Source organism: Hyaena hyaena, unplaced genomic scaffold, assembly GCF_003009895.1.
Source record: "Hyaena hyaena isolate Hyena2069 unplaced genomic scaffold, ASM300989v1 scaffold_297, whole genome shotgun sequence".
NCBI classification, from domain to species: domain Eukaryota; kingdom Metazoa; phylum Chordata; class Mammalia; order Carnivora; family Hyaenidae; genus Hyaena; species Hyaena hyaena.
The window spans coordinates 1,195,938-1,208,634 of NW_024080929.1; the positions used below are offsets into that span (position 1 = coordinate 1,195,938).

Here is a 12,697-nt window from a genome sequence, read left to right on the forward strand (position 1 = left end):
TTACCTTTATGAGCCTCAGTTTTCTTATCTATTAAGTACAAATAATGGCAGTTCTTACCTCATAAATGAGATAATACATGTTAAGTGCTTAGCAAAGTTTCTAGCATATTTTTAAGAATTTGGCAAATGTTTGCTATCACCCATTGCTAAGGCATTTCTAGATTGTTTCAGCAAGTCTTTCATCTGGTGATTATCAATCTTCTAGATATGTTTCCAATAGAACTTTCTACCATGATAGAAATTGGTTTTATCTATTCTGTCCAATAGGGTGGCCAACATATGGCTACTGAGTAGTTGAAATGTAGACAGTGTGACTGAGGAACTAAAATTTTAAAATATTACTTGAAGAATAAAATATTATTTAATTTTAATTAAAGTAGCCAAATGTGGCTAGTGGTCATCATAATGCACAACACTCCTCTAGAATTTTCAAAACTTCATATTCTCCTGAAAATAAAATTCCAGTAAACTCTCCTGTGGAAATTAGTGGCATTCTCACTCTCTGTCCTTCCAGACATTGAGAATTCTTACCCCTGTGAGCCAGTGTACTGATGGGAGTGTGTTGCAATCCTCAGGTGGATTGGAGAGAAGAGCCTAAGACTGGTGTGGTGAATTCTAGCTAGTTCTGACTCTCCCTGTTCCAGTCAGCACACTGCCAAAGAAGCCTCATAGCCTAGAGCAGCAATTCTCAACCAGGGTGATTTTGCCTCCCAGAGGACACTTGGCAATGCCCAGAGATATATTTGGTTGTAAAATCTAGGGGAAGGGAGAGCTGCTACTGGCATCTAGTGGGTAGAGACCAGAGAAGCTGCTAAATATCCTACAGTGCACAGGACAAGCCCCATAACAAAGAATTGTCTCCCTCCCCCACTCATGCTCTCTCAAAAATAAACAAATATTTTTAAAAAATTTAATAACATTCACAAAAAAATGAACCAAGAACAATAGCGTTTCTAAAAAGATATTTGTATCAAGCTCCACCATAGGGCTCTCTGAAAAGCTAACTACACTCACAGTGGCAGATCTGGGTTCCATTCCATTGTGCAAAGAGACAAAATGACCAGTCCTTCACTTCTGACATTTTTTCCATCTCCATAATAACCTACATCTCCTGATTTACTTATTTTTGACTCACTGCATCATTTTCACTATTTTCCTAAGAAATGTCATATCTCAACGGTACCCTTCTCAAAATCCACCCACAGTGTATGTCCTTTCTATCTTGGCTTTCTTTTACCTCCTCCTTCATTTCTAATCTCTATCCAAAAGGTGCACCTTACATTTGGAGTCAATGGCTCCCATCATTCATTATAACTCATATTTTGCAAAGAAAAGTGTATGGAATGATTCATTTACACTTTGTAACAATCTAGATTTGAGAAAAATGCCTTTCTAGGTTTCCTCCAACTAGAAAATTAAAATTACAAATGTTCATAACCTATGGAATTAGCTATATTTATTTTCTCATAGACTTAGCTTTTATCTTTTTGAAAAATGAAGAGCCCCCCCCCCCCCCGTCTGATGAGAAATCAAGAATGGTTTTGTAGGATTCCAAACACTGAGCAATGCTACATCATATTTATCTATCTGGGTTTAAAGTAGAACATTAGTCGATGAGGTTAATTAATAGCCAATAAACCCTATAATATATACTTAGGATAAATCTGAATATTCAATGTTAGGATTGTAGATTTGTTTATTGTTGTAATAAAATAAAATAGTTGGTATTTTGCTTGTTGGGGTGAAGTAGTATAGTGGTTAATGATACAGACTTTGGAGCCAAACTGCCTGGGTTCAAGCTCTGGCCACTCTGCTTCCTAGCCTTATGACCTTGGACAAGGTACTTATCTTCTCTATGACCGGGTCTCCTCAAGTGTAAATGGGGATAATTACTATTCGTATAGAATAGAATCATGGTGAGGACTAAATGAGATATTCCAGCATGGTGCCTGGTATATGGAAAGTGTTTGATAACCAATAGCCATTAGTATTATGTTTATCCCTGCTAATCAGGCTAATGCTGGCCATTGTTATATATACTATTGATTTTTACATATTAATATTGACTTTTTAAAAATACCACATGAGGGGTGCCTGGGTGGCTCAGTCGGTTGGGCGTCCGACTTCGGCTCAGGTCATGATCTCGCGGTTGGTGGGTTCGAGCCCCGCATCAGGCTCCGTGCTGACAGCTAGCTCAGAGCCTGGAGCCTGTTTCGGATTCTGTGCCTCCCTCCCTCTCTGACTCTCCTCAACTCTCACTGTCTCTCTCTCTCTCTCTCAGAAATAAATAAAACATCAATAAATAAATAAATAAATAAATAAACCACATGAGATCTGTAACATTGTCCCCAAATAAGTTTTTTTTTTTTTTCATTTTAGTATTCCAATCTAGATTATATATAGTTTGGGCTTGAAATCAGCTGAGATGATCCAGCAAATCTTAATTCTTATGGTCCTGCTTTTATCAGACTCTGGGAAACAGATTATTTCCCATCTGATGCCAATGCTTGCTCCAAAGTAGCTCACATATCACCACTACTAGCTAACTGACCTCACAGGTAAGGCATATTGGACAGCTGGTAATGTGACATGATTAGATACTGGTGTTTTTCATCTTTCGAGTAATACAGAGAAATGAAATTTCATTTCCCACAGTCCCTGGGACTGCTGAAAAAGATTGAATGTTGATTTAATATGGCATGTTGGAGGCGGGGAGGAGGGGATCCAGCAGGAGGAAAAAGAAGTATTACAATTTCACCAAATCCAGGCACAAGATGGGAGATTCATTTCCAACATGATGCTATCAGGCCAGCTGCATGAGGAAGTGCAAATTATGGAGAGGTTTGACCTATGACCAGACGGCATTGTGGGTATGAATGAGGTGGCCCCTGATAAGAGTCTGCCCATTAATTACAAATGAGGGGTTTAATTTCAGAAGCTTGCGATAAACTCTAGCAAGGGTGCCTGCCTAAGGCTGGTAACAATAGGGTTCAGAAAAATTCCAATTAGCAGATTGTGTCCAGTAATGAGGTTAATGGATATGAATGTATCATTTGGGCCCCTTGAGTATAATAACCTTGTAAAAGCTCTGGTCAATCCTGAGAGTGGGTTAGGTGGAGCATTATCTACTCCTCTGTATCCTCTGGCAATAGAATTTAGGTGAAAATATAAAGAAGCTGACTTTATATTCTCTGTTCACTGTACTGCATTTTATATGATGAGGTCTGAGCCTAGCACAGCTTGTTCTGAGCTCGTTAATCCAAAAGGATCCTAGAATATAATGCCAGTTTTTTGACAGGGAGTCCTAGGGTAGATCCAGGAGCAAACTCATTAGGGCCTGAATGCAAAGCCCCAGGGAGAGACAGGCAAAGTAACTTCTTTAGGGGCCATGCCCTAAGCCCACATCATGGCAAATTTTAAAACTCAATCAAGTTGGTTCATGCACCATGTTTCTTTAGAAATACAGTTGTAGATAATATGAATGAAACCTAAGTTCTTCGTGTGTTGATTTGCTTCCCCTTCTTCACTTTTCCTTTTAAAAATCATAATTTTTAATGGGAAGTCCAAGAACATTCAGTATACTTTTGGAGTTCAAAGAGAAGGCAAAACTTGATAAGAAAAGAATAAAATTGGATTTTCTACTTGACCTCAATGTGAACACATAATGGCTGTTAAAGGATTATTAAAATTCTTGGATCAGTTTTAGTAGGCTTCTGGTGGAGTCTGTCAGGTTTTCTATGTAGAGTATCATATCGTCAGCAAAAAGTGAAAGTTTGACTTCTTTGCCAATTCTGATGCCTTTTATTTCCTTTTGTTGTCTGACAGCTGGTGCTCGGACTTCCAGCACTATGTTAAACAACAGGGGTGAGAGTGGACATCCCTGTCGTGTTCCTGATCTCAGGGGGAAAGCTCTCAGTTTTTCCCCATCGAGGATGATGTTAGCTGAGGGCTTCTCATAGATGGCTTTAATGATGTTTAAGTAAGTTCCTTCTATCCAGACTTTCTAAAGAGTCTTTAATAAGAAGGGATGCTGTATTTTGTCAAAAGCTTTTTATGCATCTATTGACAGGATCAAATGGTTTTTATCTTTTCTTTTGTTAATGTGATGTATCACATTGGTTGATTTGCGAATATTGAACCAGCCCTGTAACCCAGGAATGAATCCTACCTGATCTTGGTGGATAATTTTTTTTATGTGCTGGCTTCACAAAATGAGTCTGGAAGTTTTCCTTCGGTTTCTATTTTTTGGAATAGTTTGAGAAGAATGGGTATTAATTCTGTTTTAAATGTCTGGTAGAATTCCCCAGGGAAGCCATCAGGTCCAGGGCTCTTATTTGTTGGGAGATTTTTGATAACTGATTCGATTTCATCACTAGTTATAAGTCTGTTCAGATTTTCTATATCTTCCCGTGTGAATTTTGGTAGTGAGTGTGTGTTTAGGAATTTGTCCATTTCTTCTAAGTTGTCCAATTTGTTGGCATAAAATTTTTCATAGTATTCCCTGATAATTGCTTGTATTTCTGAGGGGTTGGTTGTAATAAGTCCAATTTCATTCATGATTTTGTCTATTTGAGTGCTCTCTCTTCTTTTTGAGAAACCTGGCTAGAGGTTTGTCAATTTTGTTTATTTTTTCAAAGAACCAACTCTTGGTTTCATTGATCTGTTCAACTGTTTCTTTGGTTTCTATATTGTTTATTTCTGCCTTGATTTTTATTATTTCTCTTCTCCTACTGGGTTTGCGGTGCTCTTGTTGCTCTCCCTCTAAAAAAAAAAAAAAAAAAGGTTAAATCATGATCCTTATACAAATTTAAAGTAAACTCATGTCAAATATTTTATTTAATTCATTAATTAGTGAGGGATCCAGGAGGCCAGAGATTTGCATTCTCTGGCCTGCACACCAAATTCAGCCTGTCACCTGTCTTTGTAAAGAAAATGTTATGGAGTACAGCCACACCCATTCATTTCCATATTGCCTATGGCTGTTTTCCTGCTACAAGGGCAGAGCTGTATGGCCCATAAAGCCTAATCTATTTACAGGCAGGCCTTTTATGGAAAAAGTTTGCTGACCCCTGAGATAGGCTATGAGGAATGCTGAAAAAAATTACAAATAGATGCAGAGAAATTTACAAATAGATGCATAACGTAATGATCAATTGCATTTCACTAAACAAGAAATATTACAATATTACAATTACAATTATAGACTTGTATAGCTCAAAGACAACTAAAGGACGGATAATCCAGAAAATACACTAGATCTGAACTATTAGGCTGGTTACATGAACAGAAACTCAGATTAAGATCCAGGGCGAAATCTTTAACAAATGTTTAACAAAGGAAAGCACAAGTGGGGAAGAAGCTGGGACTTAGAAACTAACAGAACAAAGAATGTTTTAATGCACGACCCCAGTGATTGCAATTTGGAATGGAGGAGCCAGAGACTGGCTACTTGAGCACATCCTACCTCAAGCTTCACTTGCTCTGGAAATGGGCTGGGCCCACTCTTTGGGGTAGATCAGCAGACTGTTGTGGGGGAGCTGGGCCAGGCTGAGTCCGATCCTATTTATTCCCTTGGTTTCAACTACTTGTATAGTCTGAATACTCTCTCACATCTGTGTTTTCAGCTCTTCAGCCTTGACCTTTCCTTCAAGATTCATTCTAGAGTTCTACAATTTCCTGCTATTGTTCCAATAGGTACTTCAAATTTAACATGTCCAAAACTGAACTTGTTTTAACCCTAAACCTGCTTTTCCTCCTGTATTTCACTATCTCAGCTGATGACACCACTATTCAATCAAGCATACAACCCTGACACCTTACATCTTTGATTTCTTCTTCTTCCAATACTACCTGACACATCCAATGAATGTCTTAAATCCATTTTAGAATTACTGTCTAGCTTAAGACCCACCATCTCTTCATTTGGATTAATTATATCTTTCTTTAAATTTTTTTAATGTTTTATTCATTTCCTGAGAGACAGAGTGCAAGCAGGGAAGGGGAAGAGTGAGAGGGAGACACAGAAGCCAAAGCAGACTCCAGGCTCTGTCAGAACTTTCAGCACAGAGCCCAACAAAGGGCTCAAATTCATGAACCAGGAGATCATAACCTGAGCAAAAGTTGGATGCTTAACTGACTGAGCCACCCAGGTGCCCCAATGACATCTTTTAACTAGTCTTATCTTTCTGAAACTCATCAAGTGATATGTTGGAGCTGGCTTACACCAGCTGGTAAGAGTTGGTTGTACACATCTATTCCTAACTGTGTGTTATCTGATTATATTGGTAGCTTGAAATTGGCTGCAATGGGAGAGTACCCACTCACACCACAGAAACTGGCAAACACTACAAATCAAGATTTTTTTAATGAAGACCTGCTTATTAAACATTTACAAGCATATTTAACACTGTTCATTCCACACACTTGGACCATACTAACCTTTGTAAGACACTTGTTCAACTGTGCCACTCTCCTTGATTAAAACTCTTCAGTAGCTCTCTATCACTAACAGATAACATTAAGTTCCTTAACATAACATATGAAGCCTTTCATTATCTGGCCTCTGCCTAAATGTCCAGCTTCCTCTCCTACCCTTCCATCTCACAATTTCTATGTTAGCTCAAAGGTCACAAACTGATTTACTCAAGCCTAAATCACCTCATATGTGTATTTTGCTTGGACTCCACACTATCTTTAGCTTTTCTGAGCCAACATTTAAAACCTTAAGAAATTCTACCCTGAAGGGGATTGAGAGGTATAGACTTACAGTTAGAAAATAAAGCATAGAGTGCCTGGGTGGCTCAGTCAGTTAAGCATCCTACTCTGGCTCAGGTCATGATCTCACAGTCTGTGAGTTTGAGCCCTGAGTCGGGCTCTGTGCTGACAGCTCAGAGTCTGGACCCTACTTCTGATCCTGTGTCTCCCTCTATCTCTGCCCTCCCCCACTCATGCTCTGTCCCTTTCTCTGTCTCTCAAAAATAAATAAACATTAAAATTTTTTTAAAAAAGAAAAGAAAGCATAAGAATGTAATGTATAGCATCAGAAATATTGTCAATCATATTATAAGTCTTTTTAATGTTTACTTATGTTGAGAGAGAGTGTGCATAGGAGGGGCAGAGAGAGAGACAGACAGAGAGAGACAGAGAGAGACAGAGAGAATCCCAAGCAGGCTCTGCACTGTGAGCACAGAGCCCAACATAGGACTCAATATCATGAAACATGAGATCATGACCTGGACCGAAATCAAGAGATGGACACTTAGCCAACCGACTGAGCCATCCAGGTGTCCCTGTAATAACTTTCATTGGTGACAGATGGTAACTAGACTTATGGGGATCATTTTTTAACATTTGAAAATATCAAATCACTGTGATGTACACCAGAAACTAACAGGATTTGTATGCCAATTATACTTCATTAAAAAAAGATGTTATTCAACAACAAAATATGAAATTCTACTACAAAATCCACATTTCTGACTTCTCTTGAGAACTCACAACATTGGACCCTTATGCATGCTTATAACAACAAGGAATGGAGCAGTAGATACTCCCTTTGAGATGATATGTGGTCTACAGTTCACTAGTTTCTATCATTCACTCATCCAAATTATACATATGTACACATACATAACCTTCATTTCTATTACCTATTACCTGTTTGGCCCCTGTTGTAGAGTATATCACAAAGTCTTGAGTATTATCAGAAATCTCTGACCTGCATTATTGAATCTCTCTTTCTTTACCATGGCTGTCCTGATGATATCCCATAGTCCCTATACAGTCGGGGAAGGGAGAAACAGCAGGATGAGAAAAGAAGAAGCAGAGAGGGGAAGAGGAGTATAGATTTAGGGTCTTTGTGTCAGAGTCTCCACTTTGAAACAATAGAATTGTGAAAATGGCAGGTATGGACTGTCCTACGATGGGGGGATCTCAAATATTCCCTATAAAGCCCATTTGCTAACGTTCCTTAGTCTTGGAATGTCTACATTCTCAGTTGGACATTAGAAGGAAAACCCCAAGGAAATTGGCTCACATGGACTCAGATTATGGGAGCCATGTCTGTAAATGAGTCAATTTCTTAATTTGAGAATAGAAAACTTTTTTTTTTTTTTTGGCTGACTGCCTGTTGTGTGTCTATCACTGTGCTAGATGCTATAGGGAAAATAAAAGCAGTCTAAGGCAGCTCTGTGTTAGACTCACACAATGTTAGTGATGAGGCAATAAATGCATATGTGAAATAACTAGAGAACAATATAAGACAGCATCATAAAGGTGAGATCTTTGATGTAACTTAGTGCCCACAACATCTTGGTGGTCAGTAAGGAGTAGGATCAAGTTAAGAAGAGGAGTTATTGAAGAAGCCAGGGCTCACAATGGCCCTTCACTTGCAGAGAAATGAGGAGACCATTACACAGGGGATCCCACAAGGATATACAGACAGAGAGCAATGAATGAAATGAGTGTGGCAACCTGTGAGTAACATTAACTGGAGGGTGGGAAGACATGGTTGGTCACTGTAGACCAGTTTTCTTTTAAAATGATTTCCTCTCTTGTGTCATTTATTCAGAAAGCCAGAGAATCAGAGGCTCCTTGTGGAGCACCAAGTCAAATACAATGGAATCGGATGGCTCCAGAAAGTATTTCACATTCTAAGCATTGACAGTAACCATTCTTTTCCATGACACAAGTGGGGCTAAGCAATATTCGCATGTACCATTGTCTGTCTTGGACAGACTCCTCAGCATTGTAAGAGGGAAAGGAAGAAGAAAGGAAAAGGGTAAGAAAAGGAGAAAGAGCAAGTATGTGAGAGAGAGAGAGAGGACAGGAAGAGCAGCATGGTAAGGAGGACACATTCCTCCAATCTAACACTGGGCATCCTGTGCTATAGGCTATCTTCCCTCCACTCACCACATCCTGCCTCTAGATCATAGCAGAGACTGAGGAATGCTTCTGGCCAGTAAGAATGGGGCAGATTTCCAGATCTGAGTTACTTTCTTCCTGGGCAGAACATTACTCACTTACCATCTTCCCTGGGCAGAACATTACTCACTTACCATCTTCCCCAACTTGAGGCTTTATGTTGGTTTTTGTGTTTATAGTTGTTCCTGGACCCACTGAGACCTACTTCTTCCTTAGCCTGTAGGCTTATGTTAATTTCTGAGGTGATTCTTTCCTGTGTTCAATTTACTTTATGAGCCAGTTGCTCAATTCCTACTGTCTTGTTTGTAGCTGCTTCATCTAAATGTTTAACAATGCTTTCTCGCTGCTCCATCCAAGTAATTGATGGCCAATGTGAAGCCAGTTCTCAACTATTTAGAGACTGATGCAATAACTCCATGAAAGAACTAGATTTCTTGCAAACTCTTCTCCTCCTTCTCCTCTACCTCTCTCCCACCTCCTGTTTTCTGGTCACTTTCCTGTTTGTGAAGCTTACATCCAAAGTGGGAAGGAGGCAAAGATGATAAAAACTGTTACACATTCTTTTGTCAGTTCACCAGCAACTGAAATTTTCTAGAAAAACACTTTTTAAGAGCAAGAAGAAACTTTTAAGGGGTGCCTGGGTGGCCCAGTTAGTTAAGCATCAGCTCTTGGTCTCAGCTCAAGTCATGACCTCATGGTTTATGAGATCAAGCCCTGCATCACGCTCTGCGTGGACAGTGCAGAGTCTTCTTGGGATTCTCTCACTCCCTCTGCCCCTCCCCTGCTTGCTCTCTCTCTGTCAAAATAAATAAATAAACATTTTAAAAAAGAAATTTTTGAGTAAAACAATATTTGTCTGTTCCATGAGAACCTCAATCAATCATGTTTTGTTCTCCCCATTTCAAATGAGCATTTGGAACTATTCTTTTCTAAGTGTATTAAGGTCAGTATTTCACAGTTTCCTAGAATCCTATTCATGCTTTGAATACTCACCTCTATACCTCCATGAAGCTTCCTCTGACTATTCCAGTCCTCCTCATTCCTTAGCTCTATATCCTACCACACTGAGACTCTTCTGTGGATATAGAGCTGCCTCCACAGACTGGGACCCAAAACACACGTTTTATTTTTTTTCTTTTAAAGATTTATTTATTTAAAGTCAAGTTAGTTAACATACAGTGTATTATTGGTTTCAGAAGTATAACCCAGTGATTTCATCACTTACATGTAACACCAGTGCTCATCCCAGCAAGTGCCCTCCTTAATACCCATCACCCTTTTAGTCCATCCCCCACCCACCTCCTTCCATTAACCCTCAGTTTGTTCTCTTATTTAAGTGTCTCTTATGGTTTGCCTCCCTCTCTGTTTCTCTTATTTTTCTGTCCCTTCTCATATGTTCGTCTATTGTGTTCCTTAGATTCCATGTATGAGTGAAATGATATTTGTCTTTTTCCAACTTATTTTGCTTAGCATAATACACTCTAGTTCCATCCATGTCATTGCAAATGGCAAGATTTCATTCTTTTCATTGCTGAGCAGTATTCCATTGTGTGTGTATATATATACGACACCTTCTTTATCTATTCATCAGTCAATGGACATTTGGACTTTTTCCATAATTTGACTCCATCTTTTTTTTTTTACCATTTATTTATGTATTTAATAATTTACTGTCAAGTTAGGCAACATACAGTGTAGTCTTGGCTTCAGGAGTAGATTCCTGTGATTCATCACTTACACACAACACCCAGTGCTCATCCCAACAAGTGCCCTCCTCAATGCCTATCACCCATTTTCCCTGCCCACCCAACCCCTTACCCCCATCAACCCTCAGTTTATTCTCTGAGTCTTTTATAAGAGTCTCTTATAGTTTGCCTCCCTCTCTGTTTGTAGCTCAGTTTTCCTTCCCTTCCCCTATGGTCTTCTGATAAGTTTCTCAAATTCCATATATGACTAAAACACACATTTTGCAGCCAAAAGATTTTTTTTATCCTTTGAGCAATGATCATTGATCACTGCAGGTTCTGCAAACTCACCCAAAAATGCCCCTTGATACTCAAAGAACCCCATACCTTTCACCAATAACTGCTATTTACACCAAGCATTACATCATGGATATAACAGTGTTACCAAAAGTCCCTTTAGCTATTGGTAACGTCTCACCCAAGCCAAAAGGTCCTCATTGACAGAGTATTTCTTTCTGACAATAAGAGATTCTCTCTACCTTGCTGGGACCTACAGGGAGTTGGAAGAACTCTATCTGACCTTGATCTTTGGTCTCCTGAAGTCCTATATACCTACAAAGTCAATGTAACTGCTTGAGATTTCTTTTCTTCAGCCTCCAGGGCTTGATTTAGTGGCATGGTCTTTAAGATTCACTTAGAACTGAACACATGCTACTATGTATTCCTACTTACCAATTTTATATAAGTCTGACCCACCCAACTAAACTCCAGAAGGTTAAGAAAAAATTTCCCTCTCTTCTCTATATCCTCCATTGTGCCTCAGATGAAATTGGGCATATTGTGGTTGCATAATTTTAAGAAGCAAGCTCTAGAGTCCTATTGCCTGAGTTTGAATCTTGGCTCAGTTACTAAAAGCTATGTAAGCTTGGGTATATAATTTAACTTCTGTGTGCCTCAGCTTCTTCATTTGGGGAGAATATTTACCTTATGAGGTTGTGGGGATTAAATGAATAAATATATGTAAAGTGCTATATGCCTGCCATATAGTTAGTATTCCACAAATAGCTATGATGATGAGTGTAATTGGCAAAAGAAAGGTGACTCCAATTCCTGAATCACTAAAATTTAATGCATTATGCTCCCTCTCTCTCCTAGCCTTAATCCTGACCGTTATGCCTTTATTTTATTGTACCTAGGTCCCCACTCTGATGATGGATACCCAGTTCTCTGAGTTCACACCAGACATCACTCCCATCATGCTGGCCGCCCACACCAACAACTATGAAATCATCAAATTGCTTGTTCAAAAACGGGTCACTATTCCACGGCCCCACCAGATCCGCTGCAACTGTGTGGAGTGTGTGTCCAGTTCAGAGGTAGACAGTCTGCGCCACTCCCGCTCTCGGCTGAACATCTATAAAGCTCTAGCAAGCCCCTCACTCATTGCCTTATCAAGCGAGGACCCCATCCTAACTGCCTTCCGTCTGGGCTGGGAGCTCAAGGAGCTCAGCAAGGTGGAGAATGAGTTCAAGGCCGAGTATGAGGAGCTCTCCCAGCAGTGCAAGCTCTTTGCCAAAGATCTGCTGGACCAAGCTCGGAGCTCCCGGGAGTTGGAGATCATCCTCAACCATCGAGATGACCACAGTGAAGAGCTTGACCCTCAGAAGTACCATGACCTGGCCAAGCTGAAGGTGGCAATCAAATACCACCAGAAAGAGGTAAGCTGAGCTCTTCTCTGCTTTCAGGAGAGGTTATGCCCTCCAGAATCCAGCATAGCAGAGTGAGGGTTGGTATTTTTCTACCACTTAATCCTCTCACCAACAAATGGTTCAATAGGCCCCCCCCCCAAAAAAAAGCAGGTTTATTTATCTGAAGTACACACAGCCTCTGCATATTTTCTTTATGGACAGAGAAGTAGGGGAAAATACTGACCATCTGATTTGTTGATGGAAAAGTACTCATTCTTTCCAAAAATGTTTATTCAGCACTGTTCTAGGTGTTTGCGATACAGAAAACAGGCACTGACCCTACCTTCATGAAGCTTACAAGCTAGTTGTGGACATTAAGTAAATGATCACATCAGTGAATAT

General features: G+C 39.6%; 1 protein-coding gene across 1 annotated transcript in view; it reads left to right on the top strand.

Annotated features, from left to right (window-relative positions):
* TRPC5 (transient receptor potential cation channel subfamily C member 5) overlaps positions 1 to 12,697 on the top strand; it is a 142,066-nt gene that overhangs the window by 31,211 nt on the left and 98,158 nt on the right. Inside the window, exon 2 of the mRNA XM_039247425.1 lies at positions 11,804 to 12,325. Within this exon, the coding sequence (XP_039103356.1) occupies positions 11,804 to 12,325 (522 nt within the window). The remainder of the gene's footprint in view (positions 1 to 11,803; positions 12,326 to 12,697) is intronic.